Here is a 23,613-nt window from a genome sequence, read left to right on the forward strand (position 1 = left end):
ATATATACACATATATATTTATATATATATATATATATATATATATACATATATATGTATATATATATATATATATATATATATATATATTTATCTGTATGTGTGTGTTTGTGCGTGTGTACATACGGTTCCCCTTTACAATCCCGAAATACTGAAAGCTTGAATTTCAGTATCTCGACCGAAAAGGCAAAATTGTAATAACTTGAAAGTGCATAAGTGCAAATTCGAATAGCTCTAATCCGCACTTATGTAGTGTAGCGCCGTGAAGTGTTTGGCAGGGATGGTTTACGGAAGTGAAGGTGAGTGAGTGTATTTGAGTTTTTTTCTAAGTTGTGTGTTTGGGTTAGGGTAAAGAGGTTGTGTTTGTGTATGTACGATGTGTGTGTGTGTGTGAGGGAGTCTGGAATGTCTGCGTGTGAGTGATGCATTTTTCAACTGTGCGATCTCTGAGTTGATATATATATAAGTAGGGGGGTGCAGCCCCCTCATGGGGTGTGCAAGGGGGGCTTGCCCCCCTGCATACTTGTAGTGTAGGATTGTGTAGTTTGTGTGTTATTTTGGCTAAGAAATAGTAAATAAATTTGTCCACCTTCCTATTTTGGTAAGTAATGAAGCGAAAAAAGTCACCAATCACCACTTTATTGCAAATGTTGAGCGCTTTCATAAGAACAATGTCAAACTTCTTCAGAGCAAAGTTTAAAATCACATTTAAGGTTAAATACAGCAATTAACTAACACTGGAGAAGTTTGTCGTACTGGAATGGGAGGGGGAGAGAAGCTACAAAGATGGTAGAAGATGTACCTGTATATAAAATAGTCCCAAACACAATTGGTGATTTTAAAATTTTTAACTATAGTTCTGTAGAAATTACTAATGTGTGGGCTGATTTGTTTGACAAAGGGCTGACCTTTGTGCCAGCAAGAGCTGGGAGTATCAAAGTTGTAAATATACAGTTGAAACTGTTTGTTAGAAAATTGAACTTGGGGAATTTTTTTTCATTGTGTTTATGTAGTGCACGACACAAATGCCTGTAAAAGACCTAGTGTCTTTAACCCACCGTTATACCCTTTATTAAGCATCTGTGAAAAAATGTGTGAATATGACATCAGGAAGTTTATATAAGAAAATAGGGGCAGTTTTGATGTGTACAATTTAACTATGCAAGAGGAGAAGTTGTTTATAGAGATTAAGGGTTTCACACAGGTCAGGATTATGAAATCTGACAAAGGTGAGGGACTTGTGATGATGGACTCAAATGAATAAGTTAACTGTTTTATACAGTGATACATATGAGGAAGTTTCAGGTAACAAAATGAATATTGCTTGTCCTAGGATTGATTTACAGCTTGAAGGCTTGTTAAATAATCAAATTACTTTTGAGTGACCTGGACTTTCTGAAGGTGTCCCATCCAAGGAGGCTCCCTTTAGCAAAAGTTGTGGAAAAAAACATTAAAGGGTTGTTGTCTGGATGTAGTTAAATATTTTGAGACTCATGGGACTTTTTGTCCAAGGTTTCTAACCAAATGTACTCTGAAGAATTGCTATTTGTAACCATAGATGTCTGTGATCTGTATTCTGTAATACCCCATGAGGAGGGGCTAGGAATGTTTCAGGAATTTCTGGGCAAACATTCAAGGGTTGATAATGGCAACATTTCTACTATTGTGGCACTTACGGACATGATATTGGCAAATTATTTAATTTTTGAAAATCTATTCTTTCACCAGTTAAAAGGGGTAGCAATGGGGGCAGTTTGTGCCCCTACATTTGTCAGTATTGTATTGCCAACTGGTAGTGAACAGATATTTAGCTTAGATTTTAGCAGATGTTGGACATTTTCTGGACTCTTCCTGGATGACGTAGTAATTTTTTGGGTAGCGGGTAGAGAAAGGTTGAATGAATTCTTCGAATTTCTTAATTCAAGCACTGCTCTCCTTCAATTTACTATAGAGGTAGATGCAGATATATACTGCATTATCTTGATGATTTGATTGTTAAAAATAGGGTGGAGAAGAGATTTTAATCCAATCTCTGTAGGAAACCCACCTATTCAAATGTCCTTTTGCACTACAAAAGTTTTCACCCAGTTCAAAAGAAATCACTAGTGAAGGGGCAAATGGTAAGACTAGCCCGTATGCTTATTGATGTAGTCTTTGTAGAACAGTGCACAATTTTGAAAGAAATGTTGCTGAATAGGGGTTACCTCATTTGGTTCCTCAACAGTATTAACGAGGTTACCAGGAAAAGACAGGAAAGAACGTATGACCCCCTGCTAGGAACAAATCCAGGAGGGGACTGTCTGATGGTAGGGGGAGACAACAGACATGAAACTATCAGTTTTCATTGTGCATTGAATTTATCTTATAACTTACATTTTGATGGCATAAAGAATATTAACCACAACTGGACCATTTTTAGAGCTGATGGAGAGTACCTTGAAAAAATTGGGCACAAACCAATTGTGGTTTACAAAAAGGATTTGTGCTTTAAATCCATGCTTGAGAGATGTAGGAAGGGTTTACAGGGTGCACCCATGAATAACTGTGGCTACTGTAACCAGCGTAGATTTATCAAGGAAGGTGAGGAAGTGTCTATACCTAAGTGGGTAACATATATTTTAGATGTAGACTGAACTGTCATAGTACTAATGTGGTATATAGCTTTGTGCCAACAATGTACCTCATTTTATATAGGTAAAACCAAGAACAAGTTTAAACCAAGGATTTACCAACACCAATATGATGTTCACAAGCTGGATGACAAAAATTCATTAGCCAAACATATCAGGTTTACCCACACATTATTTTAAGTATTCTTGTATAGAAAAAGTTAGTTTTGAACAAGGGGTGGGGGGCACATGAAATTTTACTTGAATATAAAGAACTGATTTGGCAGCTAAGGAGTAATGCCACTGTACCCCCTGGTTTAAATGAATCCATTACTATAAATAGTTTAAAATTAAAAGCTGAATTTGTGTTTTCTTAAGGGTTTGTACATATGGGGGTATTTGTAAGTAGGAATTTTAATGCTAGATTTCAAAAACAGGCAAGGTGTTTGTATGTGTATAACTTTATTGGATGTATGTATTGTTTTAAGGATAAATTGAGGAGGGGAATTTTTAGTCATGCGACTTAATTGCTGTATTTAAGCTTAATTGTGATTTTAAACTGTGTTCTGAAGAAGTTTGACATTGTTCTTACAAAAGCGCTCAACATTTGGAATAAACTGGTGCTTGGTTATGTTTTTCGCTTCATTCCTTTTTTTTCTAAGTATTGTTTTTTTGTTTTTTATCCTGTTTTGGTAAGCTCTTGATTATTCCAGTAGTAAGGACAAATACAGTAGTGGTCAATATTAAGAGCATAGTACAGTTTTGTAAAACATGTATTGTAGTGGAGTATTTTACTTTTGGAGTACTACTACTCTCTCACCATTCCTTTTCCTTTTTAGACATTCTCTCTTGGGTTGGTATCATGTTTGTAGCTATATCTTAACTTGTCAGGACCTTAGGCCTGTCTAGCTCTGAAAAAAAAAAAAGAAAACAGTTTGTGAAACTGCTCTGGTCTTCCTGCTTGATTTGGAGTATTAGACCTTGCTTAGGATCAGGTAGGGTGGATTCTGTATTGTGTTCCTGGTCAAGAAAGCTCTAAAAATTGTGTTGGCAGACACCTGCTTTATACAGAGTGTTTGGATAACCTTAGGGGCAAAACATTCACCTGGACTGGAGTGGAAATGGTACTGAGCTTTGTGCCTTCATAGAGCTGAAGTCTCAGTAGTATGTACTGGTGCAACCGTGACCTACTTGAACACATGCTGTTATGGCAAGTCCTTACAGTTTACTTTTATGTAAATTGTAGTTATAGATGTATGCACTGTTTGACCACCTTAATTTCTAAGCGTTCATAAAATTGGACAATTTTCCATGTTGTCTTGGTAAAGTACCCTGGCTAAGTACATCATCTAAACAAGCTGTTCATTTTTTCATGTCATCATAGCAACCACTTATGTACTGTTTTTCCCATGAAACCTTTTGTTTTGGCATTGCCAGCTCATTCTGTGCCAGCCATCTCTTTCATATTGGGTTTATCACTACTTCCATTTGTATGACCACCTTTTTAGTCACCAGCATCAGCAGGTTACTGACCTATCTCCTAGTTCTCCCAGTTCTTGTGGTTTCACTTTACTCACTGTTTACGGTTGCTTCTTAAAATCCATTGGTTTATAAAATACCTCTTTGAGTAATTGTTGCAAAGTTTACTTAAACTGAGGTAGACATTTGCATCCCAAGATTACATGCTTCCACTTGCCCATCTTCTTTTAAAATTTCCCACATGATCTGTCTACTTACAAAAAGATACATTTCAGTCTAACTGGGTTATAAAAATACTTATGGAAGCTTTTTCAGCCAAATATCCCAAACTTTCTGAAGTTAGTAAGTGTGGTGCCTAAACAAATTTCTCTGTCCTTCCCAAGACAAAAGTTTTGAGTCCCCTTTGCATCTTTTGTACAGATTACCAAAGCACTTGTCATTTGTCTGTAAAAAATGTTAGACCCTACTAACTTAATGCATTATAAATCTAACTATAACATAGATGCATTCACCTTAGTCTGACTGCTTTAAGATCCAGAAAAGCTTGGAATGCCCAACTGGCCCAAAGTCTGTTGGCATTATCGGTGTGTCCCATGTCGCGCTCAACTTTTTTTTTTATTCTAGAAACTATTGCTGTTTTTTTAAGCCAGTCAATTAATTTCATTTCAGGGCAAGACATGCCTGTGCCACAGTAATAGTGATGATATGAATAATTGTATTGTTTCGACTTTGTGTTCAAAATCCATTGCCAAAGGGATTCAGCTGTTCAAGTTAGCTTAAAACTTTTCCGCTAAGTCTTCATATATTAATTTTATCAGGGTACTGTAGGTGCCAACAAAGCACAAATTTTATATTTTCAAAGCCCCACTGGTGAAGATAATGCTACACTAACCCATATACGAAGACGTAATTTATAATGATTGCTCTATGCTTCCCCTTCTTGATCTTATAACTTTGACTAACAAATTCTTTCAGCAACTCAAATGTGTGTATCCTCATTTGGGTTAACTAAGTAGACAAGAATATAATTGGCAGACAGTGAGATTTTCATCTGAAGTTCATTCCTAGCGTAACCTCATAGCCCAGATGCCCTCAGTTTTATTGCCACAGGCTCCAGGTAGAGGACTGACAGGAGAATAGATGTTGGGTACTCCTGACAGGTCCCCTAGTCAGCTGAAAAGAGTCAGAGTTGGATCCACCTTTATTCTAGTTAAACAGTATTTAAATATCGCATACAAGAGCTCACAAAATTCTGTATGAAACCCAAATATTTTTAAAGTTAGCAGTAAAAAAAAAATCCAACTCAAGTCAGTTTAATGTCTACTTAGCATTGTGGCTCAACTTCTTAGCAATCTACCCATACTACTGGTTTTCTCAAACACAAAAGTTTGTACTATATTGGCTGATGCCTGCTGCCATCCTACTCCACTCCCACAGACCTGCATTGAAGTAGGTTAATCAAACCAGGGATGGGTTTTTCTATTTTACCACCAAGATCCCCATAATTTTGTAATCATGATTTAGGACAGAAACCGAGTCATAACCCTTCTTTAATCTAGCTGTACTGATAGCTTCACTCTGGGAGTCTGAAATCTGGTACAATTGCAAAATCTCATTGAAAACTATTTCCAAATCTTATAGCAGTTTCTGAACCCCCTCCCCCCTTCTTTAAATGTCCCCAGACGGGCCATCCCTCAGATGACTTTCCATTAGCCTGCTGATTTTTAACTGCTGCTTAATTTCATCCAAAGTTAGAGCATAATAACGAGCCTGTTTGGGGTTCTTGCAGTTTAGGTGGTAGTATTCTAAGATGCTCCTGTGCCTTATGTCTTGTGCTCTAAGTTTTAATTTATATAAGCACTCCTTTTAAAAGCATTATAGTCCTACGTATTTGGTTATACAAGTATCCAGTTTACTTTTTGGTTTCCTAATTCTAACTAGTGTCATACCTTTATTTTTATCACACTCTGCCTTTTCTGTCTCAGCTTCTGGGCAGGTCAGTTTTATCAGTGGGACAAGATATCAAAGAAGGTTGCCCTCGGGTCCGCTGTTGTAAATTCAGCCATCCTGAACCCCAAATTTGTCAGCATGTTCTCCTCTCATTCTGACCATATCTTCATCAGAGATTGCTCTAGAATCTGTAGTTTTTAAATCCCTTGATCTCCTTGGGTAATTTTTTTTTTCCTTATTGGAATTTTATTGCATTTGTTTGTTCAGTCTTTCAGAAAATTCCTGATATTTGCTCACATTAAATTCATTAGGCACTTCTATCAGTTTATTCTTGCACGACATATTAAACTGTTAACATTAATGTCGGCAACATCTGTACAGCATGGTCTGAATTTAGAATAGGGTAAACTCCTGCCCTCTCAAGCAGTCCTGCATGTTCTTGTGAAGTGTAGGTGTAGTTTGTCCTAGACGGAACAAAACGTATATTGGAGCCCAACATTTAACATTCCAGTAACTTCACCCACACCTGAGAAATTTATAGTTTCTCAGAAATGTACCTACATGAACTCTAATTTGATGCTTCGGTTCAGCATCCATATCACACAGTTAATAAGTTTGAGTCACCTTTCACTAATGTTGCATGGCTATAATCTCCCTCGTAATCGTATTTGTGTCAGCTGTTTATACCTGGAGGATGGTACAGACTTACCAGCATAATTTGAAGGTCCAGTTAGTAGCATATGAGCACCACATATCTTCCCTCAACATTTGTTAAGTCCTCTTTTATGATCACCCACCTCTTCGCTTATGGTATTGCCATTCCTCTATGCTAGGCTCCTCTAGAACATGAATAGTAATTCTGTCTGAAGCCTAATCTTGGCAGTCTGTCATGCTTCTCATGCAAATGCACCTTTTGGAGTTCAGTTGCCAGTGGGCTCTCTTTGCATATGAAAGGCAGGACATGTGTTCTTTTAACAGTCTGTAAAACCATTTATATTCCACCCAAAAAGAAAAAAATTCTCAAATATAGGACTATGAGTTTGATATAAACTGCCACATATGGAGCAGTCCCTTCAAAACCGTGCCAAGGAGTGCACACAACTGCTCCAATACTTGATACTTTCACCCAGCATACTTGTATGTTACTTATTTACATAAGTGTTTGCAAAACATTGGTTAGTTACATAAGTACGGCCACTCCATCCTCTCCCCTATTACTACCTGTGTAAAGATTTGCATACAGAATTCCTAGGTGAGAGCTCCTGCTGTTTTTAAGCATCCCCCTACCCGACACCGATATCCCATGCAGTAATGCCTGGTTCCTCAAACACTTCTTAGAGAACAGTTGCAAAAAGAAGTCCATCAGTCCCGGTGTGCCAGAGTAAAGAGAGTATGTTTTCTTTCTGTGAAGAGGATTTGAATTGTAGAAATATTGGTCAGGCTGTCCTGATTATGTGCCAGTTTTTGGGATATATACTTGTTGAATTCTTTCACCTTTCAGGTCCTTTGGCATTGTACCTTTTCACTTAACAGTAGCACCTACCACAAAGCCCTGGCAGTCCTGCTTTCTCCAAGATGTCAGAAAGAATGTTTTTTTCTGGCCTTATCCACCTGTTTATTTTATTTCCAGCATATTCACCTTCACTTCCAGTGCCACCATCCTGGTATGTTCAGCTGTCTCCAAGGCCAGAGTATGTATAGTGTCTGACTTTTTGGGAAGTGACTACTCTTATCTTGGACAGCTATTGTTGGAGTTGGTGTACTTTGAAGAGAACGTATATTTTGATGAGCTCATTATATATTTTGTTCATTTTGTCCATCTCCACAGGATTGGTATCCGTTCTTAAAATAACTTCATCTTTTCAAGGACTTTCCAAGTGATCCCAACATGTGGTTGATCCAAGTTCAGGTAGTAGTAGTGCTTAAACCAAAGTTTGCTTCAGTCCTTTAACTTTTCATCCTCAGTACTGGAATTCAGGCAGTGTGGGATTGATTAATTTCAGACAGTTAAACTTCAAGCAACTTAAAGCACGTGTACCTGTGGTTTTTATTTGTGGAATATTAAACCTGTGTTCCAGTTCTCTCATCATGTGTGATCCGCTTTTTTACCAGTTTTAACTTAAAGCAAGAACCTATGAAACTAAGTGTGAGACTCTGGGAATAGATCTAATCAGTTGCCGTGCATATGACTGCAGGAATTCTAAACAAAATCCCTTGGCATACATAGTTCAGTATTATTCTAATACATTGTTTTCTGCCATCTATGACTTTGGGTAAAACATTGGTGCCGTACCACATTAAACTGTTTTGAGGGTGATGTCGATTGTCTGGTCAGGATAAAACAGACAAATTGTTTTGGGTTCGATTCAGGCATCTTTCTTACATACAAACACATCAGGATCGAGGCTTAGTAACTTAAACTTGAATAAACTTGTAAACAGCCTGACTATTGCACTCATGCATGTTAACATACTCTCTGGCTGTTCCATCAAAATGGCACTGCTGTGCCTGCATGTACTCTCTATTTATACACACGTATCCTCACTTTGAAATGCTTCTTAAAGTCATGACACACACACTGATCTACATCCTCCCTCTGAGAAATAAGTCATGCACAGTAATGGCAATAATCATTGACATGCAGTTGTACAGAAATAATCCTTTGACATGCAGTTATACAGAACTAACTACAAGTAAAACAAATCATGTCCAGGTTGCTGTGTGTTTTACATGAGGTCTGGAAATATGACCCGATCGTGTGTCCTAAAAATTAGGAATGGGTTTAACAGTAGGGACCGTCTTTAATGAATGTTCAACTTCAGAGATATCTGGGACATCATCAGGAATGGGAATAGGTACTGAGACGTGTCTTTCAACAGGAACATCATCTGGATTGCTCTGAGATCTAGAGTCTAACACAGGGAAGATGCTACAGTATCGATTCAGACACCAGAAGAAGATGCCTGCAATTTCTTCTGTGTTCTTTACTCTGTCTATATTCTACTAAGTAAGATCTCAGCTTGGCACATATACCACCCACTTGACCAATTTGATCAAAACCTTTCACCTTTTGCATCCTCACTATCTATCTTTCTTTCAGTGGATGAAGAAATGTGCTTTTTTTATCATAGTTGGACTTCTGAAATGAACGCTTTTTGAATACTTGGGCTTTGATTGGTCTAGTGTTTTTAGCATTAGACACCAGCAAACTGGAACTGATAGACGAGGTTGTTCTGGTTTGCCTAGACAGAAGTCTGAGCAGGTGAGCCAAGGAAATTGTCACTGGGTGGATTTCTGAGATTAAACAAATTCAAGAAACCTTCAGTATTTTCACGTTTTGATCTCTCTAGTAATTGCTTTGCGCTTTGTGCTGCACGTTCAGCTAGACCGTTTGACTGTGGGTACTCAAGACTACTGGTAACATGGATAGTCCCACTCTTTTGCAAATTTCTGAAATAGCTGACTGGTAAACTGGGCACCGTTGTCAGAAATAACTTTGTGTGGACTACCATGGACTGAGTAATGATGTTTCAACTTAGTAATGACAGTACTGGACGTTAGGTTGGGTAGAAGATCAATCTCGAACCAATTTGAATAAGAGTCTGCCAACACTAAGCAATGTTGACTATTCCACTCTGTCAGTGGCTACTGTTGACTAAGATAGTTCAGGAGTCTGGTTTAGGTGAAGTGGCTCTTTTTGCAAATGCGGTTTAGTACTGTTGCATAGTGAACAAGATGAAAGTACTTTATCGATTTGTCTTTTGACAGTGAAGGCCATAATACTAGTCCTGTTGCCCTTCTTTTGGTAGCTTTGAAACCTGGGTGGTGACAAAATCTGGATGTACTCATGTTGTAAGGAAGTAGGAATGGCAACTTTAGGACCTTTGAAAATGGTACTATCTTCCATCAACATCTCATCTCTATAAGGAAAATAAGGTTGCACTTCTGTTGGTACACAAGATTGCTTTGATGGCCATCCAACATTGATGAAGTGGTTGAGCTTTTGCAAAATTGGATCATTCTTTGTCATGATCTCTTAACTCATCAGGTCTTGTGGTAGAAAAATGCACTTCCATAACATCGAAGTCAAAATTCTCTGCATCAAGCTATTCTGTGGTATTTCTGGGCGATCTGGATACGGTATCAGCCAGATAAAGAAGTTTGCTTTTTGTGTAGACCATTTTGAAGTTGTACTTTTGTAATCTTGATAATCTTTTGTTGTAGTCTTGCTGGAGCTGTATGCATAGGCTTCTTTAAAATAGTGACTAGAGGTTGATTATCAGCCTCAATCTGGGTAGCTCGGCCATAAATATAATCATGAAACTTTGAACATGCGAACACAATTGCCAAAAGTTCCTTCTCAATCTGAGCATACTGCATCTCAGTTTGGGTAAGAATTCTAGACATATAGAGTGTACTGGTCTGCCCTCTTGAAGAATAATTGCAACAAGACCGAACTTTGAAGCATCACAGGAAAGAATTAGTGGTTTGTGGACATCATAGTATCTTAATGTAGGTGGGCTGGCAATTTTCTGTTTCAGGTCATCAAATGCTCTCTGGTGTCCCATGACCAAGTAACAGCTGTCTTAACGGCACTGATAATCCACTGAAATCTGGTATAAACTTACCCAAATGGTTAACCATATCAAGAAAACACTGTAAGGCTTGGACATTGTTTGGAGCTGGTATCTCAAGAATAGCTGTTTGGAAGGATCTGGTCATAAGCCTGAACTGGTAAATAAATGACAGACATAAGTAACTTCTGGTAGCCTGAATTTACATTGCAGAGGACTGAGCTTTAGATTCGCTTCACATGGTATTTTCAGAGTTTTTCTGAGGTTTCTGTCATGCTCTGCTTCACCATTGCCTCCAAGTAATAAATCGTCTACTATTATAGTAGACAGTCTGAAAACATTTGCTCCATTGCACACTGAAAGACTTCAGTGGCAGAATTTATTACAAAAGGCATTCTGAGAAATCTGTTTCTGCCACATGGCGTACTGAATGTAGTCAGTAGTGAAGATTTGCAATCAAGCATTACTTGCCAAAATGAACTCCTGCATCTAAGACAGGAAAAAAAACAATGGCATTTGGCATGAGAGTAGCAACTTCCTCGACTGTACACCTAGGATAGTGGTCTGTTTAATGCTTTGTCTCTTGGGTAAATACATATTCTGATTTCATCTGAGCTTTTCTTATGAGCGACCACTGGGGAAGACACCCATTCAGTAGGTTCTGTAACTGGACAAGTCACACCTTGCTGTGCCATTTTGTCTAACTGGACTTTGACTCTGTCCTGCATAGCTATCAGAACTCTTCTCGCTGGTCTGACCATTGAACTGACCTCTGTCTCTAATTTAATGGAGTACACTACTAGATGTTTTCCTAGCTTGTCTTCAGAAATTTTAGCATACTCTCTGAAAATAGCATCAGTGAAACTGAAACTAGGACATGTGCTTACATGGTGGACTTCTTTGGTAAAAGAAAGCAGTTTCTTTTTTAAACCGTCTCAGACCTAATAACTGTACAGGTCTTTTGACTACATAAAATTGCAAGCTGTAACTGTTCCCAGCTGAGCAGCATGAAAGCCTTACTTGGTCTTTGGTTTGAATCTCTTCACCTCCATAAGGAACAAGCTTTGCCAAATTAAGTTGTTAATCAGCTCTATGTTTCTGCTGACATAACATTGCACTTTGAACCGAGCTCTTTGGGTTTACCATTAATCAGGACAGTACAAAACACTGTTTTTTTTTGCCAACAAATCTACTGCATTAACCTTTTCACCAACCACTGATACACCATCTATATACAAAGTAGAGACGCAGCTTTCTATATGATCAACTTGCTTTTTTGAGTGACCTTTCTTAATAAATGAATGAGGCTTGCTTGATTTACAAAGCTTTTGAAGGTGGTTCCAGTTTTTTATACTTGTGGCATTGCTGACCAAATGCTGAGCACTTTTCTCGTTTGGACTCATGATTGGCACCACAGTTATAACAGTTAACAGTGATACTTAGGATGTTCTTCATACCACATTGCTGCAGTCCTAACACTTGGGGTAGTCCGCTGTCCCAGTCGGCCCGAATACCAAAGTATATGGCTGACGTCGGTCATGGCGCATTAATCTGACGTCAGGACGTCAGGGTACAAATGCGCATGACCGACGTCATATCCTCAGTCTTTTTTGCCGCATGGTCCGATGCAGAAGCAGTTTTGCAAGTGCAGGTTGGCGTTCTGAGATTTTCCGAAGTCGGAGTTTCAGACCGAATCCAAGTTGGCTAAGTACCCGTTGGGAATATTTTGGTTTTCTTGCCTCAGTATTTTACCGGATGTCAGAAAAAGTGAATAACTGTATTTCTTGTGGGAAACAGATACCTCATAGGGATTATCATACCTTGTGTATACCTTGCTTAGGGCCTGAGCACGACGTGGTTGGCTGTCGCTCTTGTGCTAGATTTAACAAACGCACTATAAAGAGAAGATTAGATTGTGCCAGGTTAGTTTTTGGGAAGCGGTGTAATTATAAAATGCCGTCGGATACTCCGACGTCCGCTTCATCAAAAAAGCGCAAGGACAAAGCAGCAAAGCCTAGGCTGGAAGAACCGCCCGTACCAGACGCCGGTTCTTTAGAGAGCTCGGTGGAGCCAGGGGTTCAGCCAGAAATTTCTTTGGAATCCCAGGGAGACTTTATTACTGCAAGATGTGACCTCTCAGGAGGTAGGCCAGGCGGAAGGGGCTTCTCAGGTAGCTGTTCTTCCCTCCCTTCCTAAGGTGGTTAGGCCCTCCCCTGCTGTTTCCAAGGCTTCTCCCAGGGGCAGGCCAGGTTTTGTTTCAGGTGTTACCCCTACCTCCTCAGGGTCTGTACCTAAGAAGCATATGCTTAAGATGGCAGAAGATTTGATTACTATGATTAGGGGTTCTATGCCCCCTCCTGATAAGAGGCCTAGGGTGGAACCTGAGCTTGGGAGTTTTGAGCAGTGTTCGGATGCTTCTGAGTCTTGGCTGAAGACTTGCAGGAGTATTCCCCTTACTCTGATTCTGATGTAGATGATTCTACTCCTTCTGCTTCTCCTCCTGAGGATTTTTCATTTTCAGAGACTCTTCATTCTATGAGGGAGCATTTCAAATGGGAAGGTCAGGATTTCTCTGATTCCAGGAAAAGGCTTAGGGAATTTTTGTTTCTACCCCAGCATAGGCCTTTAGCTATACCTCCTGTTCTAGGCGTGGTGGAGGATGTTTTTGCAGAGGCTTCTATGAACCCTGACTCTTTGCCTCCTGCTCCAGTTAAACCGGATAGATATTATAGGGTGCCTGAGGCTCATAAGTATCTTTTTAAGAGTCCTAGGGCAGACCCAGAAACTGTTTCACAGGGGCCTAAAGGTGTTAAGGCTTCTGTTGTTAAAAATCCTGTTCCTCCAGATAAAGAGGCAAGGGCTTTGGATAGATGGGGAAAGAAAGTGTATACTTCTTCCACTTTGGCCATGAGAGCTTTGAATTGCCAGTTTCACATGTTGAAATACCAAAATTATCTCATTTCACAATTAAAATCTAAGGTAGATGCTTTGGCGGAAGGTATTGAGTGTAAAGAGTTGCAGGATTTAGTTCATGTTTCTGAACAGGTAGGCAAGCATTCTTTGCAATGTGGTTTTGATGCTGTGCAGGCCTCTTCGAGGGTGGCTGCCACTGGTTCGGTTCTTCGAGGCACGTCTGGTTGAGGGATCAGAATTTAGCTGAGCATGTGAAAACAAGGATTTTAGATGCTCCTTTACAATCTGATGTGTTGTTTGGTTCGCCTGTGGAAGCAGTTCTAAAGAAAATGGAGGACAAGGCTAAGTCTATGCAGACTGTTAAAGATTTTTTGCAGGTTCAGCCTCCAGTTTAGTAGAAATTGGCCTACCAAGGGGTGGACATATCCTGCTTATGATTCCCAGTCTAGGGGTAGGTCTAGGCGTGGTAGAGGCAGAGCTCAAGGTTCTTTTAGGCCTAGAACAGGGAGTTCACCTGCTCAGTCTTCTGGTGAGGGCAGGGGTCAGTCCTTCGTAAACAGACCCAATGACCTGCCTTTTCAGCTGCCAGAATCCTCTCGTCTGGCAGCACCTTTGGGAGGAAGGTTGGCACTTTTCAGAGAAAACTGGAGTTTAATTACCCAAGACAGATGGGTATTGGATATCATTCACCACGGTTACAGGTTTTATTTCCATACCTTGCCTCCTTTCAAAGGCATGCCAGACATTCCTCATCAACAAAGGAAAGAGGCTCACAAGCAAATTTCTCTGTTGCTCCAAATAGGGGCCATTCAGCGGTTCCTGTGCCAGAAAGGGGCCTAGGATTTTATTCTCGCCTGTTCCTAGTACCAAAAAAGGGGAACACGTGGAGACCAATTTTGGATCTGTCTATCCTCAACACTTATCTGGACATTCCCAAGTTCAAAATGTTGACGTTACAACAGCTTTTACCTCTGCTGGGCAAAGATCATTGGATGGTAACTTTGGATCTCAAGGAAGCTTACCTTCATGTTCCTATCAGACTAATTTGCAGGAAGTATCTGCGTTTTCGAGCTGGGAATTCTCATTATCAGTTCTCTGCATTGCCCTTTGGCTTATCTACTGCCCAGAGTATTCACAAAGGTTCTGGCTCCAGTGATAGCTTTCTTCAGGCTAAAAGGAATACAAATCTATCCTTATTTGGACGATTGCCTGATTCTGGCTCAAGGAAGGGACGTGCTTCTTCAGCATTTGGAATATGTGATAGCAGTGCTAAGATGCCTAGGGTATTCTGTGAACGAAATAAAGTCCAGTCTAGTACCCTCTCAAGACATGTGCTTTCTGGGTGTGAGACTGAATACAGCAGCCCAGATGGCCTTTTAACCCCGGACAAACAAAAGAGTCTATCCCTTTACTTCCATCAACTATCTCATCAGTCCGTGCTGACTGCAAGGACAGTCCTTCAAGCATTAGGGTTCATGGCATCTTGTATTCTGGTGTTTCCCAATGCCAAACTGCATATGAGGAAGCTACAATGGTATCTCAAAAATGTATGGACACAGCACTGCCAAGATCTGGACACTGTCATTCAAATAATACCTTGCATTCAAAAGGAATTTTTGTGGTGGGCTCAGGAATGTCACCTAAACAAGGGACTCTCTGTGACCCGGCCAGAGGCGAGTCAGATTCTAACGACAGATGCCTCAGACATAGCTTGGGGAGCTCATCTGAATGGAAAGTGGATACAAGACAAGTGGCCTGCCAGACTACAGCATCTACATATCAACATGAAGGAGATGTTAGCAGTCCAGTTTGCATTGAAGGCTTTCAAGGAGTTACTTCTTCCAGGGCAGGTGTTGATTCTAACAGACAACACAACTGTCATGTGGTACATCAACAAGCAAGGGGGGACACATTCTTATCCTCTATGCAGGCAAGCAATGATTTTGTGGGAGACTGCGCTCAGCTTGCACATTTCTCTTCAAGCAAGGTTTCTGCCAGGAGCACAGAACTCCTTAGCAGATGTGTTAAGCAGGCAAATCATGGATCCCCACGAGTGGAAACTGGATCTTCATGCATTTCAAAAATTGACAGTGTCATGGGGAACTCCAGACATAGATCTGTTCGCTTCTCCACTAAACCACCAGCTGCCAAAGTTTTGCACGAAAAGGTTTCATCACACAGCCTGGAAAGTGGATGCTCTTTCTTTCAGTTGGAAAAATCTTCATGTGTATGCCTTTCCACCTCTGCCTCTCCTCCCAAAGGTACTCCTAAAGGTCAGACAGGACAAGCCAAGGATGATTTTGATAGCTCCAGATTGGCCTCGGCAGCACTGGTACCCATTGCTGAGGAGTCTAGTAAGGAAGCCTCCTTGGCCCTTACCTTTGATTCCACACCTATTGTCTCAGAAGGACGGCCATCTACTCAATGTCAAGCTTCACTCTCTTCATCTAACAGCCTGGCATATTCTGTTTTGAACCATAGCAGGTCTCAGCTTCCTCAACAAGTTTTGAATGTGATTATGGAAGCTAGAAGACCTAGTACAAGGAAAGTGTACGCAGGAAAATGGAAGAGATTTTTATTTTGGTGTACAGCAAAGGATTTGGATGTTTCTGAGCCAAATTTGAGTGTGGCTCTTCAATATCTTACTGAGTTATTGGACAAAGGTTTGTCTTTCTCTTCCATTAAGATTCATGCTGCAGCAATTTCAGCTCACTATGATTGTGACCCACCATTGTTTTCTCATCCTTTGTTCAAGCAATTTCTTAGAGGGGCAAAGAATATAAGACCCCCACGTAGAGCTCCTACTCATGCTTGGGACCTCAATTTTGTGTTGGAGAAACTCACTCTACAACCTTTTGAGCCTGCAGCTACTGCTGAATTGAAATATTTGTCATGGAAGACTGCCTTTTTGTTAGCCATTACCTCTGCAAGAAGGGTGTCTGAATGGCAGGCCGTTATGGCGGTTGAGCCTTTCCTGATTTTTCATAAGGATAGGGTATCTTTACGCACTAATCCTTCCTTTATGCCTAAAGTGGTTTCTAGTGTGGCTTTAAACCAAACTATTCATTTGCCTACTTTTATGCAGATCCCCAAAATAAGGGGAAAAGATTTTGCACACTTTAGATGTACACAGGCAGTTGCGTTATTATTTAAGCAGGACTAAGGATTTTAGGCAGTCTCAGCAGTTGTTTGTTTCTTTTGCTTTGAGTTCTCAGGGTAAGCCTGTGTCAAAACAAACTATTTCTAAGTGGATTGGGTTTTGCATTGCATTTTGTTATTCCCATCATGGCAAGGAGATTCCAGCTGGGATTAGGCCTCATTCCACTAGGGCTACTGCCACTTCAACAGCATTTCTAAGGGGGGTGGCAACTAAGGATATTTTGGAGGCAGCTACTTGGAGTTCAGTGCATACTTTCTCTAAGCATTACCACCTTCCTCTTTACTCTAAATCTAGGGCTGGTTTTGCCACTGCTATTTTGCAGGGCATGTTGTCAGCTCCTGCTTCCTTATGATTTGCCAGCCTCCCTTACCTCTGCTTTGGGATTCTACCCAAGTGTTAGGACTGCAGCAATGTGGTATTAATGCGCCATGACCGACGTCAGCCATATACTTTGGTATTCGGGCCGACTGGGACAGCGGACTACCCCAAGTGTTAGGACTGCAGCAATGTGGATCTTCGAACATCTACATTTATGGTAGGTACAAAAGTGTACTTTTTGATGACTCACCCTTGTGCTGCACTAAGCATGTCCGTTTTACTGATCTAGTGTTGGAAGTTGCTAGAAAGGTATAGGCTATCCCTGGAAATCTCGCAGGGGCTACAGCTGCCATGTGCTTAGGCCTGTTTCTGCTAGCCATGTGCTGCATTCTGTCTATGTTTGCTCTAGAGGCTGTTTAAACCATGCTCTTATCACTTGCAAACATATTTGTGTGCCTTTCTGTAAGCTCGTGGATTTGACAAATCTCTGTGGCTTTGCTCAATGTTAAATCACTGTCTCAAAGCAAAATCTTTCTCACTGCAGCATTATTGACAGCACACACGTTTGTCCTTTATCAACTCTTCTTTCAAATCACCAGATCTGCACATTTTAGTCTTGTTTCTCAAGTCAGTATTATAAGCTGCAGTCATTTCTCCTGGTTTTTAATCTCTTATATAAAATAAGTGCCTCTCCAATGTAACATTTGTCTGGGGGGTTGTACATTTCTCTAAATTTACGTTTCAAGCACTCCGGGTCTTCCCTTGATTCACCTTGTACAACAAATGACAGTTTTCCCTTTCTCATGCATCTACTGCTGGTGCATATACAAATGAGCACTCTTTCAGTGGCTTCTGAACCCACTAGATTAAGCAGAATAAATGCCCTTGTAAATGTATCTTTATGAGAATTATCTGCTTGTATGAGAATATTGTATTCCTGCTCAAATACTTTTCAATTCTCTGCAATATTATGATCAAACACAAGTGGATTGGGTCTGCGAAATGCCTGTGCCATGCCAACACACACAGTAATAAAGACCCTTGGAATTGTGTACGAACATACACACACATATATGTCAGAAATTTATGCCAGAAACTTATAATTATGCTCAACAGACAGCGCAATAGGCTCTTCAAAATAACTGCACTTTGTGAGATAAGTCTCCGTAGCACAAGAACACTTTGAAATCACTGTACTCTGTGAAACCACTTTTATCGGTGTAAGACCCACTTCGAAGTAACTGCACTTTGCAAATAAACTGTACACAGCGCACGAAACTTCTCAAAAATGACTGTATTCTGACTGCACTTTACGAAATAACTACTTTGCACACAGTAAATACTTTGAAATAATTGTACTGTAATAATGCACACACTTTGCACATTCTAAGATACTTCAAACAACTCTAGCTATACTTTAAACAACTTTAGTCAATGCGAAATAGTGGCTCATATAAAAAATGGCCGTTTACAAAAAAAAAAAAAAATGCAATCGCTTTGCTTTTCATGCTCATTTTGCCCTTTTATTGTACTCATTATGCTCGTTTGACTTTTATCATGCTAGTTATACTTTTCTTGTGTTTGTTTTACTTTTAACATGCTCGTTATCCAAGTCAGAAGTAATTCTGAAAGCTTTTATAAGTATTTAGAATAATTCTATCAAATGTTGTGGCTTTGAACATTTCGCGTAATCAGTAGTGCATTTTGTGCTTTGCGAGTGCTTCATATCGTTTCCTTTATGAAATCATTTGAGAGTTTTTTAATTACCTGAAATCCATTTGACCTTTTTTTTTTTCCCATAGTTTGAGCATATTGGAACAAGTCATTCCTCTATATACCTCCATTTCTAACTGTGCACCTCATGGCTCGACTTCTGGCTTCTTGTTGATCAGATATCCTGGTTCCGACACCATGTCGTTCAGGGATGCCATTTCTGACACCATGTCGCTTGTCCAGTCAGCATAAAACAGACAAATGATTTGGGGTTCAATTCAACCAGCTTTATTACATACAAACACAGCAGGATTGAGGATTAGTAATTAAACTTGAATAAACTTGTAAACAGACAGACTACTGCACTTATGCATGTTAACACTCTGGCTGTTCACTCAAAATAGCACTGCTGCCTTCACGTGCTCTCTATTTATACTGACGTACCCTCACTTTGAAACGCTTCTTAAAGTTGGAACACATACTGATCTGCAGGTGATTCTTCACCTCAGTCCTCCTTTGAAGAGATTCTCTCCTCATGAGATCAGACATTTCACCAAACTGTTGTATTTATCTTTTTGATCAGCTGACTAAATTTTGTACCTAGTCAAACCAATTTTCTGATGACGTTCACTTTTACCTACTGTGTTTGAATTTTTAGCTTCTCAAGTGCAGTAGATAGTCTGCGTTTTCACAACAGCCAGCTGTATTATAGAATTAATCTTCATTTTTTTTTTCTGGTGTTTCTGAGGTATCTTTTAACTGTCTAATTCTCCTCCAGATTTTCATTGTAAGCATGCATTCAGAACAATAAGCACTTCATCTACTTTGTTGTAGGCAGGCAATTCAAATGCTTTCCGCATTGGCCAAGGGTATTATATCATCTTCTGCCACAAGATGACAGTCTCACCATTAACTGTATCATTCAGGCGGTGCTCTTCTCGATTTCCAGTTCTAATGCTTGATTCAGAAATGTGTCCACTACAGACCGTTGTGTAGTAGCCATCTGGTCATTGATACACATCTTCAGGGCATTTTGACTTTATTTTCCTCTAGACTACTCAACTTCGTATGTCCATTTGGGTGTCTGTAGTGCATCCTAGAATTGTAGTTAAGTGTTGACCTATTTTAGCTGTTGGCCTTTTAAGTAGGGCTTCTAAAGTGGATATTTTTTTTGCTTATGTTTCCTTTTTGAGATTAGTTTCTTTGGCTATCCCAAGGTTGCAGTAGAACTTTTCTGTCTGAACTAACATGTGTTTAATCTTTAAAGCTTAAGGAGCTTTCTTATGGGTAGAACCTGTTTTGGGTGGAAGTAGAGATTGTGTGACGTGTGTGTTGGGGGGGGGGGGTTCTTTCTGCACCACTTAACTACACTTTAGGGGTGCTGTGAATGAGCCAAAAGGCATACCTACTACACAAGTGTTGGGGCACAAGGGTTTTCAAAGTGCCATTTGAGAATGACCACAGGATGGATATGTTCATTGTAAGCCCACTTCATGGTCTTGAAAATGTATCTACTTAATCTGCACTAGCTGCTCTCTTTTTCCATTTCTCTCTACACTTTTAAACATTTTGCCCATCATGGTTGAAAATAGTCAAATGGCCAACCCAGTTACTCATTTGTGAAATTAATGAAAAACTGGCATGTTAAAGACTTCATACCAGTTTAAAATTATTTGAAGTCCTGTACTGTTCAGTATCAGAGCAACTCCGCATGCCTGCAGAGTACAAAACTAGCCATAAATTTGTTTTTCTGCTTTGTGCCCATTGTTGTGAATTATTTTTTGTTGCAGTTATTGAATATGAAATATTTTAGAACAGAATACTTATCTTTAAAGGATCTTCAGTATATGAATGTATGTACATTAGCAGTGGTCCGGCAAAGCTTTGTAGTCGTCAGAGGACTGTTGGGACTACATCATCAGTCATGGACTGCCAAACCTTACAGCAGCTCTCATTTTCTGAGTTGCTTGAATTTAATGTGCAGGGTCCTCCTGCTGGAGACTTAGAAGTGATCACATACATGACCCATTTTGAAGTTGTCCAGAAACTTGAGGTCCTTGGTGTTATACATGTGATTTATTTCATGGACTAATGTTCCTATTTCTTTGGTGATATTCCACTTGGCATCATTTAAAAAAAGTCTCTGATCAGAAACTACAAAAGACTGATATTTTCCAGTTTGCTAGAGTGATGGTTCTCACAACCACTACCTAAGGCCTCTAGAGTAGGTTAATTTAATACTACATGAGATTTTCCTCCGTGGTCATGAAGAGTGCATCTTTTTAAGGAGGAGATTTTCACCTAGAAGCAAACTAGTATATCTTGTAGTGCAGCAGTTTATGCAGCTTTCAGCAGTGGTAGAACAATGGCTAGAGAAGGGCTTGGATGTACACCTTATTGAATGGGTCTCTTGGGTTAACTCTAATGTAAGAGAGGTAAAAAAAAAATATATATATATATATATCTGCAAAGGACTTTGAAAAGTTTGTTTTTAAGTCTGAGACTTTCCGTATAAGAAGGCCTGAAGTTTCTATCCTTCAGTAAGACTTGGATTTCTTAGATGAAATGCCCCCCCCAGGTCATTTGATTGCTCAAGTGTGAATTGAGCAGCCAGAAATGTTTCCTTTAGGTTAGAGGGATGTGACTGTGTTCATTGTAGCCCATGGTTAGCAAGAATTAGTGACGAGATAATCAGGAAAGCACTGCTTACTGCAGCAGGATTGGTACTTGGTTCAGGTGGATCTCATCTAATCTTCCTCCTGGCTGATCAGCAACTAGAAGGCACAAGTGACCCCAAGAAGTAAGTGAAGTGTAAGTGTAGGAGCAAAAAAATGTAAGATTTTTGTTCTTTTCTTGATGGTAATACAGATGAAAACTGTCATGATTCATTGTATTTTATTATTTGCTTAGGACCTACTTGTAGACCAGACCATAGAAAAAGTGTCCTTCTGTGCTCCTGACAGGAACTTTGACCGGGCTTTCTCGTACATTTGTCGGGATGGTACCACTCGTCGCTGGATCTGTCATTGCTTCATGGCCATAAAAGATTCGGTAACATTTATTTAGTTGATTTATTGATTGGTTGAGATGAGTGGATAAATAGTTGTACTGAAAGTATTGAAAAATGCCACGGTGTTAATTTTTACCAAAAATAAACATGTTAATGAAATTCTCAATGCACACAATCATTGCAGAAGTTTTATTATTGAAGAGGACAGTCATTCAAAGACCACCTTGCAACACTGACATTGGTCACAGTTGGTTGAGATTTGTATTCATCATTCAGTATTTCTGCAAAGTGTGAAGTCCGCTTAACCTGAAGGTTCAGAAGCTGTAGAGTTAAGCACATGGAGTGCATTGGAGGCGGGGGGAGGGGGATGTCAATAAGTTATCCATAGAAATAGGTGTTGGGAGTCCCCCCCCCCTGTCTTAAATACATTGTGCATTGAATTGCTAATCCTGTTTTTTTAAATACATCTTTACTGAATTGTCACGTGTGACACAGGCAAACTTACATTTATGTAAAAGTAAACAAAACCATATTAATAAGTTTAAATTTACAAACTTTATCCATCACATATAATCAATCCTACATTACTCAAATTGTTCAATTCCTTGTTTTTATTAAACCTCATTCTTCCTCCGAAACATTTTGGTGGTGCTGCGGTAGCGTTGTCACCTCACAGTTAGACGTTGCCCGTTGGATTCTGAGCGTCTTCTATGTGGCGCCATGCATGAATGGGCGTTCCTTCATTGAAGGTTGTGCATTAGGCCCAGCAAGCCAGCACGTAAAAATCTACTGCCAATCATTAGCGGACCGGAGTTCTGCTGTGGCGACCTCTAACCAGGAAAAGCTGCAAGACGCAAAAAATGTTCTCACAATTTCTATTGTTTTTCTACGCAATTTGCTCCTAGCCTTTTCTAAAGATTCCACTTCATGTTCTTTTAATCTCTGTTAAAATATTCAGTGCTTTGATTTCCATTTTCTAATTGCTTTTTTGGCAGCCAACAGAATTAAATTTAACAAAGCTTTAGTTATGGGTAAGCAGTTCAGATCTTGGGTTCCAGCACTCGCCCAGTATTTCTGACAAGAGTACTGTATAGGAAATTTGTAAAATGTGCCAACTCATTACACTTCTAAAATGCATCTTCTCAGAGTTAGCACTTTCTTCCCCATCGCAGCTCAAACGTTTACTGTCTACTTGAGGAAAAATTCTTTGTCTGCTTGGGGGTTGCAGTAACCAGATTTATTCATAACCAGTGTGCAGCAGTATCTTGAGAAATGCCATATAACTGAATCTACTACTGATATGACTAGTTTTTTTTACACAAAATACAGGAAGGTCTGCTGTCAGGCCATATAACTGTTTGGGAATATGATCAAATATTATTCTAGTTCTTTAGCTGCTTTTTTTTAATATGTCCAGTTAAAAATTTATCTCCTGCGATGAATATGAACTATTTCTTTCATAACCAATTACTGTAAATTCTCCATTTGCTCCAAATAGAAACTATGCCATTCATAACCATTGACAGTATGATGCCTCTCGTTATCTGTCTGTCTCTCTCTCTCTCATATTCATGATCTTTTACTAGCATGTGAATGTTCTTGACTCCCAGTTGTATGCTTTCTTTCTCTATAGAACTTTTTCTTATTTTAGCATCGCATGACTAGCACTACCTGAAAACGTTTCTAAATGGCAGAAAATAGGTAAACGTTATCTTAATTGTACAGAGGCATAAACGGTGAAAAGTTTAAAGCTGTCCAAGAAATCCATCTAACAGTTCAACTCATGAAAAGCTACATTTAATCTTCTGTCAGATCATGCTATTGGCGCATGAAGTTTGCACTTCTATGTCCTAACATGCTGTAGGCTCATGAAAAATTGTATTTATT

At 39.6% G+C, this 23,613-nt stretch overlaps 1 protein-coding gene across 1 annotated transcript in view; it reads left to right on the forward strand.

Moving 5' to 3' along the window:
• Positions 1 to 23,613, forward strand: part of NUMB (NUMB endocytic adaptor protein) — a gene marked incomplete in the record, with an annotated part of 721,408 nt that overhangs the window by 339,595 nt on the left and 358,200 nt on the right. Inside the window, 1 exon segment of the mRNA XM_044074208.1 lies at positions 21,627 to 21,767. Within this exon segment, the coding sequence (XP_043930143.1) occupies positions 21,627 to 21,767 (141 nt within the window).

Source organism: Protopterus annectens, chromosome 6.part0 (assembly GCF_019279795.1).
Source record: "Protopterus annectens isolate FY-2018-M chromosome 6.part0, PAN1.0, whole genome shotgun sequence".
Classification (NCBI taxonomy): Eukaryota; Metazoa; Chordata; order Ceratodontiformes; family Protopteridae; genus Protopterus; species Protopterus annectens.